This window comes from Megalobrama amblycephala, linkage group LG11 (assembly GCF_018812025.1).
Source record: "Megalobrama amblycephala isolate DHTTF-2021 linkage group LG11, ASM1881202v1, whole genome shotgun sequence".
In the NCBI taxonomy this organism is placed as follows: Eukaryota; Metazoa; Chordata; class Actinopteri; order Cypriniformes; family Xenocyprididae; genus Megalobrama; species Megalobrama amblycephala.
The window spans coordinates 22,468,195-22,492,032 of record NC_063054.1 but is presented as its reverse complement, the minus strand read 5'-3'; the positions used below and the strand labels follow the sequence as shown (position 1 = coordinate 22,492,032).

The 23,838-nt window shown below is 36.6% G+C and overlaps 1 protein-coding gene across 2 annotated transcripts in view; it reads left to right on the top strand.

Annotated features, from left to right (window-relative positions):
* Nucleotides 1-524: 524 nt before the first annotated feature.
* bach2b (BTB and CNC homology 1, basic leucine zipper transcription factor 2b) overlaps nucleotides 525-23,838 on the top strand; it is a 119,442-nt gene continuing 96,128 nt past the window's right edge. Inside the window, exons 1-2 of one of the 2 annotated variants that reach the window (XM_048206755.1) lie at nucleotides 525-881; nucleotides 15,293-15,565. In XM_048206755.1, coding sequence (XP_048062712.1) covers nucleotides 15,500-15,565 — 66 coding nt within the window. In that variant the 5' untranslated portion in view covers nucleotides 525-881; nucleotides 15,293-15,499. The remainder of the gene's footprint in view (nucleotides 882-15,292; nucleotides 15,566-23,838) is intronic. The other variant, XM_048206757.1, reaches the window with a different exon arrangement.

The following is a 23,838-nucleotide window of genomic DNA, read 5'->3' as shown; positions in this document are numbered from 1 at the left end:
ATACCTTAATCAAGTTTTATTCCTCCTTCATATTTAAAATATTCAAAAATATAAAGTATTTTCCTCATATGTTGATGATTTAGCCTAATAAACTTGTAGGGTCATTAAAAACAAACCCCAAACCAATAGCCTCCGAACATCACTTTTTCTGTATGTGAAAAAATAAGCCTACAATGAGAAATATTCGCTTATAAATGTGTTCAGAAATAAAAACCAAAACAAACAATTTTTGACTAAACTCATTTGAAAGGCCTAGTACAAAAAGCGAAATCACAATGACAGAATAGCAGAAAACGATGTAATGAGCAGCTCGCTATTCAACCCACACATTTCAAACCGCCAGTCAGTTTAAATCTGTATTCTCCTTTAAAGTCTTTCAAGACGCGAGCCCCAATCCTCGTCTAGGATCAGCCTGTACTCGTGAAACTGGCTTCGGAACACACACCGCTACTCTAATTCGCGAACCGCGGCTGCGCACATATTTGGAGTAAGGTGCCTTGCCACTGGAGGCAGCAACGCAATGCGCAGCGCGCTATGTTGTGAATGAGGGATGGGATGACGTCAGTGCGCGAATGTCAACAATGTAGCGATTGAGAGTAGGCGTTTCATTCGAGTGTAACAAACAGAGGAGACGGAGCCGCACGCTGCAGAGATCACCACACACACATTCACATACACACATTTTTATATACACTTTTACAACCATAAACGTGCTTTCTTTCTTCTAAAGAAAAAATAATATTATAAGAGTGCAAGGCAAAACGTGATCTCCCTGCAGCCCCGGGGACTTTAGGAGTCTGCAAGGAAGTCATCATGTGAAAAAAAATATTTGCTAAACGGACAAAAGGGCTGGATCACAAGGAAAAATAACTAGGCTGAAGGTGAGTTGCATGATTATTTTTTTTTTCTCGATGCCTCCTGTGCGTTACATGTGATGCCTCTGTCGTAAATGGAAACGGAGCGCCAAACTTGTGCGTTTGAGTGGGCTATTTCACAGCTACCAGGTACTTGGAGGCTTTGTTTCACGATATACTGGCAAATATTACAGAAGGGGAAAAAGCTAAACCGCATGCCTGCCAGGGTTTACTTCAGCTGAAAACACACTCCCTTTTAAACGTAGTTACCACATCCTGTTGTGCAGCGGTGACAATAGTTTGAGTGTGTTTGCTAGTAGTGGGATGCACTGCTATCCCGGGGGGAGGAGGGTCAGGCATGGCTTGTTTTCGCTTAAAGAAAAGAAGTTGTCACTCGGCCTTGACCGATCATAACAACGACGGAGACCCCCGGTGTAGATTCCCGCCTCCTTTTTCTTCCTAATGAGTTGAGAATTAAAGTGCTTTTTTATCGCAGTAGTTTAATAAATATCACAACGGTTAATAGGTTTATTATTAACATTATTTATCAATTAGTATTTTTATTATTAGCTATTATTATTAATATGCATAAGGGCTCAATATAGAGAGCAGGCGCTGCATATCAGCTCATCTCGGTTTCAAACAGCAATCGGATAAAAATACGCGGCTGGTAGGAAAATGTGCTTACTGCAGTGGGTTGTAAAAATGGGAAGCAAGCTGTCTTTGTTCTGCGCAGCACATCTCTGATGTAAACCACAGCCATTGCATTACACACTGATTAATCCCCATAAAATCAGCAGAATATTTGCTGTGTAAGGGACGGCGAGCCTTATTTGGTTCAGCAGCCAATGCAAACGTCTCGACTTCCATTTAAAGGAACGAGGGACAGTTTTCAGCGCGCGCACGCTGGAATGCTGGATCTCCGGTCTTCCCTCAATGATGGTGAATAAACTCAACGAACTTCACTCAATGATGCAGGTGTTTCGCATTAGCACGTTAGGTTCTGCGTTGAATAATACGAGCAATTTAACGGACACCAGCAGAGGTGGATGTAATAAGCGCGAGCGCGCATTCGGGAATGCGATGTGAGAATTACTCTTCTGCTAATGTGGAAAATATCCGTAAATTGTATTGGTTTATGTAGATTGGTTGTTAAGTTGTTATGAATGACTTGGCGGTTTTATTCTCAGGTTTAAATCTCTAATCCCACACATGGACACAAAAGCCACTTGATCATAATAATAGCTTAATATATTAACCGGAATGATGATTTTGTGCTGGACAATAATAACATACGCGTGAATATAAATGTGTATATATTTATTTCTTTTGGACAGGATTCCAAACACGATTCATTTAATTAATTAATTCCGGTTATTCAGTAAGTGAGTTGACAAGCGTCTGAATGAATCAATGTTATGAGGGCATTTGAAATGAGGTGATGCAGCAATTTGAGCTGCGCGTGCATTCCTTTGTCTGCGGCGCTACTGAACCATCCAGTATATTTTTCTTTTGCCCACACACTGAATTGTTCAACCAGCAACGTGTCGTTAAGTATTTTTACATTAGTTTCGAATTTTAAGTTATTTTCACATTTCTCTATAATAGCCTATTCGTGATATACTCTATCGGTTTTTTTTTAAACACTTCCCTTTTATAAAACTGTTTACACATTTGCCCCCTCCCCCTTCTATAAGCCTTTAAGGTAGACTGTAGGAAACCATAGCTAACAAAACCCACGTTATTGTCTATTTAAATGTAAAATGATTTTAGGTTTGTAAATGTATGGAGACACGTGGATAATCTCGTGTTGCAGATATGACGCCATTGTTTTTTATGTACAGTATCATGCGTTCAAGCTCACTGTCCCTCCTCTAATGGAGATCACATATGTACATTTGTCATTAGTTGATGCCTTAAAGGGATATTTCTTTCAAATAATGAGCATTCTGTCATGGTATTATTCCAACCCTACAACTTTCTTCCTTCCATGTAACACAAAAGGAGATGTTGGGAAATCAGTCACCATTCACTAACATTGCATCTTTTTGCATCATACAATAAAAGTGAATGGTGACTGAGGCTGTCATTCTGCCTAACATCTCCTTTTGTGTTCCACAAAAGGAAGTCCTATGGGTTTTGATTACATGTAAATGATGCAAACTGAACCTAATCTTAATACATGTAATACATATTTGTGTTGTGATAGATGTCTGTTGTAAGGTAATTATTACTTTTATGTATTTTCATTTATTTTAATTCATTTATTTACTCTCTTTAATATTATTACACTGTTTTTTTTTTTCCTAAAAATTTCCACACACTCCCTTGCAGAGTCTCCGGTCCCCAGTCTGAAAACCCCTGTTTTAAAGTACAATACATTACAATACAAGTCCTTCTATCCCATTTAATGTAAGCTTTCTTGTTGAATTTCGTCATGTATACATTTTCTTATTGGAAAAGAAAGGTAGTGCAAAAAGCCCCTGTCAGCACTCATAATTAAATCATATTTTCAGGGAGGATGAGTCTGTCTGACCTAAGTTTGCAGCGCAATTAATAGCTTAATTAAGATCCACCTACATTTCTGATATAAATCCACCCTCAGTGTGTTTCCTCTGCAAGTCATGATTTGCTTCTTGCTCACAACAATTAGAATTCAAATGAATTATTCATCAAATGCGAATTCCCTAAATTAATGAATTGCATTATTTGTATACTTATGATTTTTGTTCTTTCTTTTAAGAAAATGACTGAATATACTCCATTCACGATCAGTTTAACCACAGTTTTTTTTTTTTTTCCAGGCGTTCTCATGCTGATGATTCATAAACTGACAGGTTTTAACAGTAATTTTTCTAAAGAGCCTATCCCATTTTGGTTGAGTTTACAGATGGCATTGAGTAACTAGAGTAGGAAAATAAACGGATATTTTACATCGACCTCATTAATGCCTAATGATTGATATTGGATTAAGTGTATTTTAAACTCTCATGTATCATAGTACTTGAACAGCAGTGTTCTGGTACATTTGAGTTTTTACAAGTTTTAGCATTTCTTCTCTCCCTCCTGTTTGAATAAGCCCACCAGTAAAGCTCTTCACAGAGAATAACTGCCTTGGGTATGAAAACATGTTCCCATAGCCGTCCCACGTCAGCACTAAGGCATGTTTGACCGAGTTCCAGCCTCTGAGAAGGAGAAAAAGAAAAAGATGGAGAGAACGAGAGAGCAAGCTGAGCCATTTAAGTTCAGATGGGCCTTTTCTTCTGTTCTCACATGGCATTTTGGGTGGTAGTGAGTGATTGGCATCATCAGTCACTGTGCAGTGAGCGTGTCTATAATCTCTGTGTTCACCCTCATCAGTGTTTGTGCCAAAGCAAATCGCACTGGCTGTTGCCACAGGCCAAATCCTGATTGGATGATTTTGTTCTTGGATTTTTGGGATTGTCATGCCTGTGTTGTTACCTCAGTCAGATTGTAAATCATTTTCTCCATGCACTTTGGCATTTTAAAGTTTTCATCTTTGTCATCTTACGTGGTGTTAAAGCGCAAATAAACTAATAAATTAAAAGATTGACAGGCCAGTCCACATCTGGCCTGAATTGAGCTCCAGTTAAAAACAACAAGCGCAAACGAGCAGGAAGTTTATGGGTGGAAGAGTGGAAGCGTTCAACTCAATGGAAGCCCATAAAAACCACACCAGGAATTCCGTGTAAGTCAACAGTCTCTCTGGCCCACAGCAGCATGCAGAAAGAGAATTCCACTCGGAGCGCTGAATTAACACAATTACTGTCACGTTTGGATCATTGCTTTTTAAACTCCTTCTTCGCGGGAGTTCTGTTTTAAGCTGAATCGAGGGATTTATGCGTTTAGTTATTAATGGATGACGTGTGTCTGTTGGATTTTCGGTGCTTCCTCCTGGCGGCCTCAGCTTTGAGCGAGCAGTAAACACACAGCACAGCTGCTGTTTTGATACTGTCAGCCGCTCTCGCACATAGAAAACCTCTCACATTCTGTTCTCTATCTCACTGATTATTTTGATCAATGTACACTACCGTTCAAAACTTTTTTTATTCGAAAAAATTAATACTATGCATTAAATTGATCGAAAGTGACAGTAAAGATATTTATGAACGATTTCTGTTTTAAATAAATCATAAAAATGTTTATAAGCACAACTGTTTTTAACATTGATAATAAGAAGAAATGTTTCTTGTGCAGCAAATCATCATATTAGAATGATTTCTGAAGGATCATGTGACACTGAAAACGAGTAATGATGCTGAAAATTCAGCTTTGCAATCAGAGGAATAAATGATAAAATATATTCAAATCGAAAATGATTTAAATTGTAATAATATTTCACAATATTACTGTATTTTACTGTATTTTTGATTAAATAAATGCAGCTTTAAGAGACTTCTTTCAAAAGCATTAAAAAAATCTTACTGACCCCAAATTTCTTTAAATGGTAGTGTATATATAAATTGTTCTGAGACTGAAATAAAGATCATTTAGGGTCATTAGTAACATTTGTCATAATAAGTGTTGCTTGATTTTAGATATACGTTATGAACGGTTTCCTAATTAAAAATCGTGGCCGTGTAGGAGTGTAGAAGTGGTTTTAATGTTATTCTAACGTTATCAAAAGAAAAATGAAAACTAGCTGTAACAGTGAGGTGCAAAATGTTACATGTGTTTTCTTTTTTTAGATCAAGCTGATAAGTGTCTTGGTTTACAGCACCTGCAGCACATCATCTGCTGTCATTTGTTAGCTTTGCTGTTTTTTTTATTTATTTTTTTTGCCAGGTATTTATACCAGAAGTTCTTTAGCATTGTGAAACTATGCTGTTTCAATTTACGGCAAGTTTGGTTTCACCATTGGAGCGTGTTGCCCTGCAGGTTTTCGAACCTTTGTGTGGTTACTCACATACTTGCAAAGTAACTGTTTGATATTATTTCTAATCAATTTTTTTACTCTGTGTACAGAATTTTTGAGCCTAGTGAATTTTAAATGCATCTTTCATCAGTATCTTTAAAAATTAAGTCACACAATTATTCTAGGTAAAGAAAAGTCTAAAACGCCATAGTAGTAATCATGCATTCACATGTCCAATTGAGTCACACCTTCAGCAGATTATTTGCTTTGTCTGTCATCATCTACCCATCCTTATGTCTCTGCAAACCAGTATGACTTTTTTCATGGGCATTGTGATCACTGACTTGGTTATTTATACTATATACTATACTATATAGCCAAACAGTATAGCCAAACTTTTTCAAATAACAAAATCTTGTCTTTTAGGGTATACCTAATTCTTTCTAAATGTAGTGTACCGGTCAACTCTGTCAGCCACATTTTTAAACGGGACCTATAATGCCCCTTTTACAAGATGTAATATAAGTCTCTGGTGTCCCCAGAATGTGTCTGTGAAGTTTCAGCTCAAAATACCCCTTTAAATGCAAATGAGCTGCTGATCCTGGCCCACTTTCTAGAATAGGGTGGAGCTTTAACAGCTTGCGCTTCGGTTGCTCAACAACAACAAAGCTGGAGAATCTCACACTCAGCCAAAATGATTTTCGGTAACGATGTTCAGACTTGCATTGTTCAAACCAGAGTTGGACATCTGGACGTTTCTGTGGTTTAATTTATGTAGTTACTGTGGAGTTGATTCAACTCAAATCGACTAGCATGTGCCGTCATGTTAATCTTTTGTGCAAATCCAGCGTTGAATTAACCCTCGTTTGTGAAGCAGTGTAAAATGACGGCATGGTAACAACACTACAAACACTGCTTTGTTGCGTGTTCTCGGGGTCAGGGTTTATGTAAATTTTAGTGTTTGTGATGTCACTAACCCGGGAAGAAGCTCATTGTAGTCCCTACCAGCCGTTTGTTGTAATCCTTAAGCAGAGAATTCTTTAAAAGAAAATATCTCCCTTTGCATTGAACTTTGAGCGTAGTAACTTTGCAAACATTGTTTATGCTTTAACAGAAACATTACACACTAACCTAAGTTAAAAAGCGAAATCATAATCAACCACTCCTTTAAGAGTTGGAACTTCCTTTTTCCTCCAAAACAAAAGAATACGTTTTTTTGACAGAGATAAGACTCAAAAATTCTTCAGAAACTCCAAATATTATTAATATAGGATCTGATTCAAAACGTATGTCCACCATATTTGAAAAAACCTTAAAGATTTTGTTCCCTGGTCCCATTTATTACTAAATAAAACTTGTACCCCTATACTATCTCACAGTTATTTAAAGAAGTACTGGTTTTGTATTGCACAAAACAACCTATATAAGTATAAACCCAAGTGCATCTCAGAGATTTCTGTGGATGATTCATCCTATGTGTGTGTGTGTGTTTGTTCTGTGGTTAAATTTGGATCTGTCATTCCTGTCAGAATATTCATGCCTGCAGCTGCTGAGTCACATGTGCACTGCAACTGGAGAACCCTGGAGAACTACAGACAGACCATTATATCACACTGTTTTTCCATCGTTAAGACCTGTTCACTTGTTTGGTTACTTCACTTTACTTGGACTCATTCATGCTGTTCTTTATTCTGCAGTCTGCAACTCATTCATTCTCACATTCCCCATGTGCCAGACATCTCTCTCCTCTCCTTATCTCCTCTGCGTTCTGCTTAGAGTGGGAGTCAAACCAATAGAAACTATAGATCGAAGTGAGGCTGACTCAGTCTGTCCTGTCTGATCTCTATGTACAGTCAGTTCACGCTGTGCTGACTCACTAACAATAGATAGACAGCGGTCCAACAGGTGGCTCACTACCATTAGAACAGTTAGGTCCAACTGTTAGCTTTCAAACATTTCAGATCTTTGGAAGGAATACGATCAGTCTGAAAGACTGCAACCTGGCATCACATCATATGATTTAACAGGAGGTGAAGAGGGAAAGTTCCCCGCCAGTTTTTGCACACCACCTGAGTACTAAAATAAATGTGGTGAAGAGGAGTTCAGCATGTTTTTAAGCTTGATTTATCTCAGATGTGCTTTTTACGCAGTTGTTTGCAGAAATAATATATGCGACTGTTACGACACATACATGTTAATAATTAAACAAATTTGTAGACTGACAAATAATATTAATTTAAATATATTATTTTAGCACAGATATTTATAATATTAAGAATTTATATTTACATTTAATTGGAAATTGTAAATATTAAATGTATATTTACATTTATATTTAAATGCAGATTTATATTTATATATTAAACACTACCGCTCAAAATGTTGGAGATTTTTTAAATGTTTTGCATGAAGTCTCTTATGCTCACCAAGGCTGCATTTATTTGATAAAAAATACAGTAATATTGTGAAATATTTTTTGCAATTTAACTCAACTGTTTTCTATTTTAATATATTTTATTTTAAAATGTAATTTATTCCTGTGATGGCAAAGCTGGATTTTCAGCAGTTACTCCAGTCCTCAGTGTCACATGACCATTCAGAAATCTTTCTAATATTCTGATAATTATTATTGTCAATGTTGAAAACAGTTGTGCAACCATGATTTTTTTCAAAATCCTTTGATAAATAAAAAAGTTCAAAAGAACATAATTTTGTTATATATATATATATATAATATAATGTATGTTTTTGTAAAAATGTAAGCTTTTAATCACTCTTTTGATAAATGTAATGCATCCTTACTGAACAATAATATTCATTTAATTAGTAATTATTAATAGCATTAATTTCTTTCTTTTTATTAAATCTTACTGAATCCAAACTTTTCAACAGTAGCATTTTTATATAATGTTTAAAAGTAAGTTTTGACATCATATTTAACATTGCAGGGTTTTCAAAATAAACAGTTTTCGTCACACCAAGTTAACTTCTACAGACATCCTCCAGTATATGGAGGCATGAGTGTACAATAGGCACCATGGGAATTGGAAATCAGCTTATGTAGTGTCACTGGATCTCTGTTTGCAACTCTCCCTCTCTTTCTCACACTCTTAACTGTTCCAGCATTATTTATGCACTGATGTGCTGCTGTCTGCAGAAATCTCCAGGACACCTTATCAATGCTTGACTGCTCCGAAGCCTTAAGCTCGGAGTACTTCAGTGCTACTCTCTCCAGAAATGACAAACCGGCAATCGGTGACCCGAGTGAAGCAGGCAGGAGTGTCTTTACCTCCTGCAAACAGCCAGTCCAAGTGCTGTAGCGAATGTGGGCCAGGCATAGCCTCAGGCAGTTACATACACACACACACACACACATACATATATATACATACATGGACACACTGTCACTAACACACATTCAAATTAAAATGGTTTCACACCACAATAGGACTAAGGAAACCTGTGAGGGAGGGCAGGGGTGTCACTGGCCTGTGTCGGTACGGATGAGTCATATGCAGTGTGCTGTGTCAATATTGATGCTCAGTCTAAATATATCCTACACACTATACCACAAAACTTACTAAAGCACATGCACACACACACTAGTGCCGCCCAGTCTGGAAAATGTGTTTTGTTGTTTCTTTTTTCTTTTTTTTCCCCCTCTATCTCCATCTGTCAGGATGACGGTGTTGAATGCTTTCCTGCATATTTTAGCATATATGAAAAATGGAGCATTCCAGGGAAAATGTGAAATGTTTCTATAAATGTTTCATGCCAGATTTACACGCCCAAACCATTAACATTTATGTGAATGTTTCAAAATTTGAGAGAAATGCCCATCTGTGCATCTGTGCCAGCAGAAGTCAGATTTATAGAAGTGTAGATGTTTTTTTTCTCCGCTTCTCTGCGTCATTGGATGCTCTGTCGAGGCTTATCCCAGGTGAACATACCACAGCTATGCTGTCAAAACCTCCGCTGCACACTCTTCGTCAGAGAAATGGTTTTGAGTTAGATTGAAAAAACAAAAGAGACAGTTCCTGTACCTTGGCAACTTCATTTTCGGATTCCTTAGATTTTCAGCCAACCATAACTTGCAGAAAAATGTGGATGTTTTTGACCTCTTTCACTCTCTCTCTTTTTCTCCATTACGTCGTATTGAATTGCTGTATAGGACAGCAGTAATTTAAAACAATGTCGGCTAAGAGCCTGAATGAACTGTGTCTCAGGCATGCTAGAACTTCCTGCCAGGGTCATTTTCTTTCCCCCTCTGCCATTTTTTTTCTGGATGGGAAAATGTGACTTGAGTCCACAAGAGTGGAAGGTATTTAAAACAATCAGCGGATTCCTGGTAAGTGGGTGAGATCATTGTTTTAGAGAGAGACAGCGTGTAAAAGGAGAATCGGAGTGAGGGAGGGCAGTGGGGGTGACCCCTGTGTGGCGAGTTGTTTTCCGTTTGCCAGAGCGACTCACAGGCAGACTGCTCTCGGAGGGAACGCTGGCTCTGGCAAAGGTCAGAATTCCTCCCAGACGAATTTATTTGTATTGCTTTGCACTTCAGAACGAAGAACAAAACATTCCCGTTGTGTGCGCGGAGGTTGTTTTACACCGCAGTCTATTGGAAACATCTGCGGATGATGAACGCTTGTATGAATAATCATGAATAAATAATAATCCTTCAGCAGACGTCAGCTCAAACAAGTCAGCGGTGTTTACCACTCTGATGGATGAATTAACCTCTAGTTGTACAGCTTTCATCACTGTGTTTGGTAACTTTAACAAAATGCTGATTTCATATTTGTGTGTGTGGGTGTATGTGTATGAAAAACTTTAAATGAGGTGGAACTGCTTCGAAGGTTTTAAAAAAAAAAAAGACTACCTAACACCCCACATCTGGGTTTTGTTGTTTTTATTTTATTTTTATTTCAGATACTTTTAGTTAATGAACCAAAATGAGGCAGTGTTCACTAGCTGTTAAAGTTAATCTTAAACGGTGATATATAATTGGCAGTTACTTTATTAAACAGAAACATTTTATCACAATTTTGTGATAATCGGTGTCATTCATTTGTTAAAGGCACAATATGTAATTTTTGCCACTAGAGTTCGCTTATTCAAAACAAAGGCGTAGCTTGATGACGCAGTGAAAGAGCGTGAAATCATGGGAGATGTCATTTTCACCTCCACAGCCGATGGAAATCCGACAGACTCGGGCAGAAATCACGTTCATGGATGAGCTAATGCGTTGAAGTTTTATTAACCTTATGGTGGTATGAAATAGGACGGGTCGAGAGCTGTGGGAGAGGAACGAGGCGGCTGGAGCAAATGCTAATGAAAGACACCTGCGTATGTGGGGTAACGCATGACTGTTTTACATGGTTAAAACAATCATACTAAATACATTTGAGTGTGTTGAAAGTTGTTATAACATTACTCTGTGCGGTCGCTTTGTGGATGCTATGAGAGACTTGTTGCACTTTGCAGTAATCTAGATCGAAATCAGTAAAAATGAAAATTGAGGTTAGCCCGGATATGACATCATTGACAGGCGACGCATTGACACGGTCCATGTCCTGGTTAAAACTATTGATTTATCTGGATTTAAACATTGTTGGAAACATTTTGGAGAATGTAAGTACACAAGTCAACAAAACTTAAAATTGGATATTTTAATCTGAAAGTCTTACATATTGTGCCTTTAATCTATCGGTTGATTCAATATTGGTGATTTTTGTCAATTAAAATAATACTTAGAATAATAACCTAGTATTGATTGTTTTTTATTTTTATTAATATGATTATTATTATTATTATTTTGTATTAACTGAATGTTGTACTGTCTTTTTTAATGATAATATTTATAAATGAATAATAAAATAGATTTATTTTTAAATTGTATTAATATTAAATTATTTTTAACTTTTAATTATTATTATTAAGTGTTTTAATATTTAATAATAATTCATTTAAATCTGTTTTTATCAGCTATACAACTTACGGACCACACTTTCATTAGTTTTATAATAATTTCATTATTTGGTAACACTTTACATTAAGGTACATTTAGTTAACATGAACTAATAATGAACTGCACTTATACAGCATTTATTAACCTTTGTTAATGTTATTTTACAAATACATTATTAAAATCTTGTTAACATTAGTTAATGGACTGTGAACTAACATGAACAAACAATGAACAGCTGTATTTTTATGAACTAACGTTAACGTAGATTAGTAAATACAGTAACAAATGTATTGCTCACGGTTAGTTCATGTTAGTTAATACATTAATGTTTAACTAATGAACCTTTTTGTAAAGTGTTACCCGTTATTTTTGTCACCATTATGATTTCAATATGCATCGGTGACTGACTGTTAACTTAGTAGTATCCTTCAAAACAACAGTTTATTGTCTGAGTGGCATTTTACAGTCTCTGGAGTAAATTGATGATTTGTGGGGCACTGAGGTGTGAATGAATAAAAACAAGTATGATATGTGGTTTTACTCTTTGTGCAGCTGGAGGTGTGTAAGTGTGTGTGCATCCTGTGAGACTCGCACAGGTGGTGAGGGGGAGGGGTAAGAGGTGGGAGTGGAGCAGCAGGGGTGGCGTGACCACTTCCTGTCTTAAATGTACAGTAAATCAGTCGTGTCTTTACCAAATCAACACCGTGCACCGGTGGTGGCTTTACACTGCCTGGCAGAAACCTCTTATTGGTTGAGCTCTTGCAGTGTGGCTTGCAGAACGAGACAGCTTTTCTTTGTTCTGTCTTTATTTGCGTAGATATGTTTTCCCTGTGTCTTAAGGAAGAAACAATAACAACAGTCGCAACAGAAAAAATATTACGACAAATGTTAGAAGCCATACACAAGCGCATACACACAAAACGTGACATTTGACATCTTTTTGCCGAATGTTGCGGTGGTAAACAACGGCGTAAGGAAAAGCCTGAGGTCAAAGGAAATGATGTTTCACCCCGCTCTGCAGAATGGAAAAGATTAAACGTGGTATTTAAGAGTTTGCAGTCATATAGTTGAGTTTGACGTATGGAATGCTGCTTTGACTTGCCTGAGGTGGGAGGCTTGACGTGGGTGTGCTCAGGACAAAGTTACAGTTTCTTAACCCGAGAGTGCGCTGGTCATGACCACAGACCTCAAAAGCTTTGAATGTTCTATACACACTCCATGTAGTACTGATGTTAAGAATGCATTGATCCATAAATGGATCTCTCTCTGCACGCCGGTCGGAGTGAAGCTCGATTTATCAGGTAGCTGATAGAAAAGCTTGTCCGCCTGCGTTTTGGTACGGTCAGATTTATGTCCCTGCAGTCAATAGTTGTGACCTTATCTTACAGTCAACAGGTTTAAGTGGCAGGGGTCAATGAGTCCAAGACCTGGCCATTCCAATGATGAGTGTCTTGAAAGAAAACATGCTGCAGCCTATAATTGTGAAGCTAAGACTCACAATGACTTGCTGGTAATAGTGTTTTAAATTGCTTTGAGTGTTATTGGTGCTATATTTTACTTTGCTGACATTTATTTATGTACAGTCAAACCAAAATGTATTCAGACACCTTGAACATTTCATTCATTAATACAGTTTGTTCACTATTGTTTAAAAACATGGTATGACAAGATCTCAGAGTTAACCTGTGTCAGAAAAAAAAAATCTTAATTATGTCAGATAACACAAAGTGTCTGAATAATTTTTGGTTCCAAATTTTTACTGGTAGTCCACTGTATGAAGAATTTTTGGGTATAATATGTCACAGTTTACTTTATTTTAAAATCCTCACTTACATAAAAGAATTATAGTGTCCTGCACCCACTGGTAAAAATATATCAAAAATATCAAAAAATGTCTGAATAATTTTTGGTTTGATTATATATGCTTAGAAAATGTTACCACATTTTTTGATTGTTACCAGATTTTTTTTTAAATGTATTTTAACTACATTATTTTAATACATTTAAAAAAATGTAGATGTACTGTGATATTTATGATGAGTGTTAAAGTATTAAATATTATTTTTAATTATTTTTAAACAATGTTAATTGTAATTGTTTGGCTTTTTTTCAAATGGCTGTTTGAAAAATAGTTTTTTGGTTATTTAGATAATCATTTTAAAGAACAAACAAAAAAGCAACATTAATAACTCATATAAAAAGAGAGATAAATTCTGAAACATTCTGATTTTGTACATTCAGTGTTTGTATTATTTTTATTATGTGGCTCTTACCTTTATGTCTTAAAATTATAAGATTTTGATAACATGAATAACATAACATTTGAAAATGATAACATTTTAAAACTTCCTGTGTTTGTTATTAAGCCTTTCATTTTTAATCTTCCTCTATTTGTTATAGACTCTCTCGGTTTCTCTTTTTTTTTTTTGTATTATTTTCTCAGTAATTTCTGTTTTTTGTTTTATTTGATATGCAGGTGTGCAAGTTTCTATGATGTTCTAATTCAGAAATATTTGTATCACACATATTTGTACAGTTTGATGTCGCGTAGTGAAACGTTTATATGCAGATCCACAGAAGTCTGAGATAACTAGTCAGGTTTGTTTGTCTTCTCATATAGACATAGACAGGGAAGGTCTTGCAGAACAGGTCTCCACCTTTGCCAAAAGGCAAATGCTTACAGCAATTACTAATTTAAAAAAAAAAAAAAAAAGTGGAAAAAGAGAAAGCCAAAAACGTGGGGTAACATTTCAGCGTGTCTGACACATACCTACATGGTTTTCAACATTTAAAAATGTTTCCATGAGGCTAGTTCCAGAAAAAGAAGCACACGTGTATTATCACATGAATTTCTTTCTTTGATTTTTTTTTTTTTATTCAATAAAATGATTCATTTTATATAATATTTTTAAACTGATACAATGTTTTTATTTTAAATTAGAACTTTATCTTTAGATAATCTTCTTATCTTTAACATTACATTAAGTTTATTTTGCCAGTGAATACATTTCTCACCAAACTTTTTACAGAAAACCTTTTTGAATTTTGCTTTTCAATTTTACAGTTAAAAGTTTTAAACTTCATTAGAACCTTTAGTTAAATCTAAATTAAACCTGACCAAAAAGAAAAAAGTAAAATCTAATATAATTAATAGAAAAAAAATGAATTATATTAGAATTATGCCTAAATCAAAATTGAATGTCATAGATGGCGATGGCCGTATGCGCAGGTAAAATAAACCACTTTAAAAGAATGCTTGCAGAGAATGCTAAAAACATTTTGACATACATCAGTAAGTTAACAAGTTTTCAACACAGAATCAAATGACTGCCAAATTAAGTTTCAAATGTTTCTGAAACTACAAATCACATAGATCACTTTCCAAACATGATACGATCACTATAATATCCTAAACTATATTTCACTGCCGTCGTTCTGCCAGAAGTTCATGACATCCTTCATTCAGAACAAGCGTGATCTAAAACAATTGCCTAAACCTGTCGGTTTTGCTTCATAAAGTGTCAACCCTCATTCGTTGTTGTGTTTATCTGAGAAAGATATCATGTATGATAATAAGAAATGCACTGTTCATTACAGGAAAGGAAGTATGGCTGGGGTTTACAGTCAATGAAGTCCAAGGGGCGTGTGTTAGCGTGACAGAGGTGGAGCTTACTCCACACAGAGAGACGTTCCTCTCTTAGGAGGCCTGTGCTGTCGACCCAGAAAACCCAGCCGAGAACTGTTGCTGGCGCTGCACCACAACATGCGTCTCAATCCCACAGTCACACAGGAGCATCTCAGCGCATGCTAACACTCGGAGCTGTCATTGTCACCTCCTGTCAGAGCAGTCAAACAATGGAAAAGACCACTGTGAGTGATCAACTTTGAGTTGCATTTCATGGTTTTTGCTTTTACACCTCATGCATATGCATAAAAAAAATGAGCATCTTGTTCTGTCCCGCTATGTCACGTGGTTTTGGGATTGCTATTGCTTTGCTTTGTTGGACGTGATTTAAAAGACTTAAGACATTGTCAGATTTTATATAGACCCAACAGCCTCAAAAGATCATGGAAGTGGATCACGTTCACAGTAGAGTATCAGGTCAGATGTGGGGCGGGTAAATGTTTGACAGGTGCCCTCAAACGTCCCTGCAGATGTCCAGTGGTCCCCTTGTAGAGCTGAATGAAACAACATCTTGCAAAAGACCTCCATTAAAAATAGCATATCAAGTTTAGTTTCAGTTAGGAAGTCTGCCATTTTGAGGAGAAGGCACTTTGAGGGCGAAACTGCACTAATAAACAATAGATTTGTTAAAATTTTAGCTATTCTACTCTAGTTTGTGTACGTCCATTTCTAAAGTATCTTGCAAAGGAAATAAAGCTTCCTTTTCACAGTTTCCTCTCCAGGTGCTGCAAATATCAACCGTATAAATAAATATCGAGCCACAAAGTGACTGTAATATTAACTCAGTATACCAGTAAAACAACTTTTGTTGTTGGTGAATTCCTGCAAAAAAAATTATGAATGCATTGTAGCACCTTGTTGGATCCATTTTTTTCTTTCTTTCCCTGAAAGTTCAGTCATACATTCCAGTTGAACTATTAATACGGTGGAGCGGCTTGTCATGCTGTGAAAGGGAAAAATTTGATCATTTTGAAATGTGACTCTGAAATCTTTGAGTTAACGGCCTCACATCCACCTTATGTGCATGTGAAGTCAAGCTTCATATCCTGTATTCATTAGTGGACTATTAAAAAAAGAACAAAGGAAAGCTTTGTTTCACTCACAGACTTACATAGGTGATGCTGTTGGTTATTCAGCTTTTCCTGTTGTGTAGTAGTAGAAAGTTCTTAAGTATGAGATTTTGGAGAGCAGATTTCTGGGTGTAATGCAGGTCAGAAGAGCGCAAAGCAATGATTTTTGTTTGAAGAGCAGAACTTATGCAGATCTCCAAAGGCTTTTACTGTTAGCCATGCCACACCTGGCTATTGTAATGAATCCAAATGTCCAAAAAATGCTTCTGTTTTGCATTTTTCTATTTAATACAAAATTCAGCATAACAATTTGAGTCAAAAGTTGAGTTAAAAAAAATGAAGATGAGTTTCGGTCCCTCTTTTGCTTTAATGATAGGAGCACTCAAGCTGCATGAACTTTACCAGGTTGTGTCAAACCCGATGTGTGTTCTCCAGCATGATTTGAGATGATCCAAAGATCATCTTGAGCTTCAATGGAAGCAAGAACATTTCATTGTCTGTATAAAAAGTCACATGATTAATGTCACACATTTGCTTCTTTGATTAGAGTCTAGAAATAGTCCACAATCCAAAATATTTCCTATTCATTTTATGACATAGCATTTCTTTGTCACGATGAAACGGCAGATTGTTTCTTCTGTATTGCGACATATATCTGAGTGTATTGGATTTTTTAAAAAGAAAAATGTAGGGCAGGGACTTGGTTCTACCCATCGGTTGTTGATTGGATTTTGAAATGTGGCCATTTCTTGCGAGCTTGCTGGGTCAAATCTGGCATTTGTCACCAGACAGAAGGTCAAAAAACCAAAAAAATCCACAAGCATTGCCAAATTGTTCACAATAAGTTCTACAATTAGATTGTTTTTTTCATTTCATGCCAACATTTTTCAAAACTCTAAAAACTTTCCAGTTTTAAATGAGATTTAAATCAGATTTTACCATGTATGTCATGAAAAACACAAGTTGCCTTTAAAGCACATTGATTGATTTTATACATCTGACGTTATCTCATGTGATCTGTTGTTTTGGCATTTTCATAAATTGATAATTTGCATATAACTGACACGGCAAGTTTACTGTATATCCTCTATATACGTCAATCTTCTGTATCTATCCTCAGTTCTTCCTCAGAGTGTGTGCATACTGTAAGGCAGCGATCTGTCCCGTTCCCAGTGTGCTTTTCTGCATGTGCAGCATGGGGTGAAGCCAGTGAAAGAGGACATTGTTCATGTCGTAGTGAGGCATGTTGCATGCACTTATAACTCTGAGTGGGTGAAGTTTCCCCCATCATGCACCAGGAATGCCTTTGAATGACTGGATTGTGTGGAAGGGAAAAGCAGCAGGCGTTCAACGCTTTTGTCTTTATTTTTCGCTCTCCTATCTCTGTCACAAACTCAACGACAACGTCACTTAGTCTTCTTAAAAGGATAATTCAACTGGAAAAACAAAGTTGCCGTCATTTACTCACCTTCGTGAGTTCCAAACCTGTATGAAGTTCGTTCTTCTGTGGAACACAACATTTTAAAGACTATTTAATTATCATGTCCGTGTAATGAAAGTCAATGAGGTCCAAAATAACACTGAACCCCAATGATGGGGGGTCATTCCATAGTTTGTCTGTAGTAAGACAAACATAAATAGTGATGAAAGCCAAAATGTTAAATGTCACAGATGTACAGTACAGTCCAAAAGTTTGGAACCACTAAGATTTTTAATGTTTTTAAAAGTTTTGTCTGCTCACCAAGGCTACATTTATTTAATTAAAAATACAGTAAAAAACAGTAATATTGTGAAATATTATTACAATTTAAAATAACTGTTTTCTATTTGAATATATTTCACAAAGTAATTTATTCCTGTGATGGCAAAGCTGAATTTTCAGCATCGTTACTCCAGTCTTCAGTGTCACATGATCCTTCAGAAATCATTCTAATATGCTGATCTGCTGCTCAAGAAACATTTAATGTGTACAATTGTACAAAATATTTGTGTACAATATTTTTTTTCAGGATTATTTGATGAATAGAAAGTTCAAAAGAACAGTGTTTATCTGAAATCTAATCTTTTGTAACATTATAAATGTCTTTACTGCCACTTTTGATTGATTTAATGCATCCTTGCTGAATAAAAGTATTCATTTTTCAAAAAAATAAAAATAAAAATTCTTACTGACCCCAAACTTTTGAACGGTAGTGTATAATGCTACAGAAGCTTTGTATTTCAGATAAATGCTGTTCTTTTGAACTTTCTATTCATCAAGGAATCCTGAAAAAAAAAAAGTACACAACTGTTTTCAACATTGAAAATAATCATAAATGTTTATTGAGCAGCAAATCAGCATATTAGAATGATTTCTGAAGGATCATGTGACACTGAAGACTGGAGTAACGATGCTGAAAATTCAGCTTTGCATCACAGGAATAAATTACTTTGTCAAATATATTTAAATAGTACACAGTTATTTTAAATTGTAATAATATTTCACAATATTACTGTTTTTTACTGTATTTTTAATTAAATAAATGTAGCCTTGGTGAGCAGACGAAACCTCTTTTAAAAACATTAAAAATCTTAGTGGTTCCAAACTTTTGGACTGTGTATATTTACTGAGTAATCAGCTATTTTGTAGAGGGGAGTCAAAGTAACAATTTTCACCTTAGATTTGGAGCTAGTAAAAATGACTTTAGAAAGATCAGGCAGCATCATTATTTTATTTTTACACAGAGATTGGTAGGTCTGTTTTAAAATTTGTTGACTTAGCAATCTTTGTTGCATTATATGCCAACAGTGACAGTTCAAAAATGGGAAAAAGCACTACTTCTGTTTTTAACTCAAGAAGTATTAAAGATATCTTAATATGCTTTTAGGTTCTCGTTCTTAACAAACTTTCCTTTCAGTATCTTAATTTTAAAGGCCCTCAATAGTACAATCCCAGAGATATGGACATGTTAATGTGGCTCCATGAGTAAATTGTACACACATTCAGTGATCAGTACCCAAATGTGGATCACTTTGCATACAGCTAATACTTTTTTCTTTTAAAGAGGAATATCTAAAGAACAAATAATGTTGAAACTAAAAATGTATCTTGTGTTTTTCTATCAACTCAATTTCATAGAACATACCTGTCTGACATATTAAAGGTGCCCTAGATTCAAAAATTTAATTTACCTCGGCATAGGTAAATAACAAGTGTTCAGTACATGGAAATGACATACAGTGAGTCTCAAACTCCATTGTTTCCTCCTCCTTATATAAATCTCATTTGTTTAAAAGACCTCCGAAGAACAGGCGAATCTCAACATAATACCGACTGTTACGTAACAGTCAGGGTGTACGCCCACAATATTTGCATATGCCAGCCCATGTTCCCAACATTATGAAAGGCATTAGACAAGGGCAGAACGTCTGGATGTGCACAGCTGAATCATCAGACTAGATAAGCAAGCAAGAACAATAGCGAAAAATGGCAGATGGAGCAATAATAACTGACATGATTCATGATAACATGATATTTTTAGTGATATTTGTAAATTGTCTTTCTAAATGTTTCGTTAGCATGTTGCTAATGTACTGTTAAATGTGGTTAAAGTTACCATCGTTTATTACTGTATTCACGGAGACAAGAGCCGTCATTATTTTCATTTTTAAACACTTGCAGTCTGTATAATTCATAAACACAACTTCATTCTTTATAAATCTCTCCAACAGTGTAGCATTAGCCGTTAGCCACGGAGCACTATCAAACTCATTCAGAATCAATGTAAACATCAAAATAAACACTGTACTTACGCGATTAGACATGCTGCATGACGAACACTTTGTAAAGATCCATTTTGAGGGTTATATTAGCTGTGTGAACTTTTTTTATGTTGTTTAAGGCAAGCGCGAGCTCCGTGGGCGTGGAGCACGAGAATTAAAGGGCCAGTAGCCCTGAATCGGCTCATTTCTAATTATGCCCCAAAATAGGCAGTTAAAAAAATGAATTAAAAAAAATCTATGGGGTATTTTGAGCTGAAACTTCACAGACACATTCAGGGGACACCTTAGACTTATATTACATCTTGTAAAAAAAAGTTCTAGGGCACCTTTAATAAAATCACAAATTTGAGCCGGGGACCTCTGGTTGAGTTGACATGGAATGACCCTTGGATTAACATGAGCATAAGTAATGATTTGTGGGTGAACTATCTCTTTAAGTAATGTTACCGGAGAACATAACTCATGTTATGACTTTGTGTTTCATATTAAACCAGCCAACAAAGTAGATGGGGGAAAAAGAACATAAAGGAAAGAGTGATTTGAGTATGTTGTAATGTCATGGATTAAGATACCCAGCGCAGCTGCATCAGGGCCGAACTGTATAGTGGTGTGTTTCTCATTCTCTCCCATGTCCGAGAGCAATGACTCGTTAAAACTTGTGACTCAGAACGGCTTGTTTGTGAGCAGACCACCTCCAGAGTTTGATTCACAGTCCTCGGCTATTGATTCGAGTCTTCCGCTTGTGCCTAACAAAGAAAACAAATGGCTTTCACGTCTCTCCCTCCCTCTCATACATTCTTTTCTCTCAAAGAGCATTGATTGATGAAACCACACAAGTGAAGTGTCCTGATGCCACGGGGGGCTCCCGGCTCTCAGTGATGCAATGTTTCTGAGGTCTGGTAAACGAGCGGATCAACGCAAATATGAAAACATAGATTTTGAGATTTCTCTAAACACGTGCTCGTTTGTTTTCGCTGAGTCGCAGAGGAGCGTTTGCTCTCTGTGAGTTTTGGCACTTACGTCAAGGAACTTGGCGAAATTTACGTCCATCCAGTGAGGGAAACTTTATGTGGGAAATCAGTCGGTAAGGATTTCCAAAGATTAAATGACACAAAATTGCCTATTGATTTCAAAAAAGGAGCGCTATAGCGAAGATTTCGTCATATCCTAAAGAGTGAATCACGATCCCACCCTGAGGGTTTAGATGATGTTTCATGTGCTTTTTAATATGACAGGTAGACATTTGGAAATGACTGACGGCATTCAGTACATAAATGACCATTTTGTGTTGGCTTGCGTAGCTGCTTTTCAGCTCTTTCCTTTGGTTCTTTTATAAATCATAAACGTGACACCGGCCGCTGTGTTCATTTTACTGCCCCGTGAGAAACTACGGGCTATGACACCATCTCCTGTTCTGGGTGTGTTTTGGTTCGAGGAGTCTCCTCTGTGTCAAAGAGCTGCATGTCGAGGCTTCCTCTGATGCTCAGAGCGGTAAGGAGAGCACGGAGCGAAAGGTCACGGAGAACGAGAGAGGTTATTTTTAACCCTGCTGTATCATGTATCACCTCCGACCATGAGATTGGGTGAGGGAAGATATTTCAGGAAGCTCTTGGGTAACCAATTAGGCCAGGTGAAACCAGGTGCTGTTCTCTTCTCAGGTTTTCATCCAATTATGCTTTCTGAGAAAGAAAAATCCATATCAGTGGTCATCAAGAGTATACAGGGTGGTCAGTAGTGGTTGACAGATATAGATTTTTTTTATAGCCAATGGCCATATCGATGTATTAGAGAGGATAGTGGCTTATGGCCGATATAAAGCAGGCATAATAGATCACACTCACACTTCATTTAGTAAATGAAACTTACTGGCCGAATGGAAAAACTTATCGGCCGATGCCAATCATTTAAAAATACCAAATATCGGCCTTGGTGATAAACTGTCGAACACTAACTTAACTGGTCTGTTGAATATTATACTGTATGATATAAATGTTGTGTGGCAGTGGATGGAGTGTTTACCACAGCTGCAGTCACAGATGGCATGGTACAGTACCCTTGCAGTGCTCAGAAGCTGTCGAAACATATGGTAAATAGCTGAGGAATGTTTTTCTCATACCTGCGAGGGCATGAACGAATGCATTTTGGGATGACATTGAATGACGTGGACTCAAGACTTCACTAGATAGATCTCTAACCTGACAAAGGTGACACTGAATCCCTCTTACTTCCTCTCTTTTATTTGCTCCCCTTTGCAAGTGTCTCTTTCCTTCCTTTTGGTCTCTGGGAATGACCTATATTTTATACCAAGTCATTTTTCCCATGATGCAGCCTTACCCTTTACATGTGGGGTGTCGGATAGGGGCGACCGGGGCTAGTTTTTAAAAATTTTATTTCCCTACAGAATTAATAAAAATCTTGACTCTGTACTGCACTTGGAAAGGAATACAGTTCATGTTTGGCGTCAGATTTAATGTTTTTGAAAGAAGTCTCATGCTCACCAAGGCTGCGTTTATTTGATCAAAATACAGTAAAAACATTAATACTGAGAAATATGATTACAATGTAATATTATTTCTATTTTAATATATTTTAAAATGTAATGTCCTTGCTGAATAAAAGTATTAATTTCCAAACCCCAAACTTCAGATCGGTGTGTCTTTATATATAATTATTGTTTTGTTAGTAAGTTGTATCCCTTGTGACAACTAGCTCCCCTACTGTATATTATGCTGCAGTTTGTCCAGCATAAACCTTATGTTTGTACATGTAGCTCAAAGGGGGTGGCATTAATGAAAGCAGAGGAATCTCTGCAGCTCTTGGGTGTTTTGTATCCCTTTTGTCTCTCTCTCTCTCTCTCTCTCTCTCTCTCTCTCTCTCTCTCTCCCTGGTGATTTCTCACTGTCTGGACTTGGGAAAAAGGGGGACGTTTGTTTTTGGAATGCACTTCTCTTAGCCATGCTTGGCATCAGAACATCTTTGTTCGAAAGCGAGGGAGGAAGGTCTCGGAGTTGCCGTCGAGGGTTATCGGGGAGTGTTGTTTTTTGGGATGAGGTAGGGGGTAAAGCTGCAGCAAAGTTCATTCATTCATTCATCCGCCCGTCATGGGCCTCCACTTTCTTTTATTTTTAGCCAAATCCATCAGGCTTGACAAGCGGGAAATTTGAGCCAGCGCGGGGCAATGCTCCAGAACCCCCCACTCCACAGCGTCATTCTTCTCCCTCTCCCTCCCTCTTGATCCCCATACTCTCTCTTCCTCTCCCCCCTGGGAAAAACGGAGTAGAGTTGAGGCTGGATTCAGACCGCCAGAGATGTTGAGTCATGTGAGTCTGTGTACACACAGACGCCACTGCTTTATACTGATAGAGGGAGGAAGAGGGTGACACACTGCAAAATATCATTTTCTTAATCAGTATTTTTAAAAATCTTTTTAAAAAGTTTTAAATTCTACATTTATTTTAGCAAAAAAAATCTTATTTCAGGGAATATTTATTTATTTTTATTTATTAATAACTTTTTATTAATTTTATTTAGTAAGTATCTGTTTGTTTGTTTATTAGTTTGTTTAGCAATAATTCTAAACAATCGGGTATAATATAATATAATATAATATAATAGCGGAACATTGC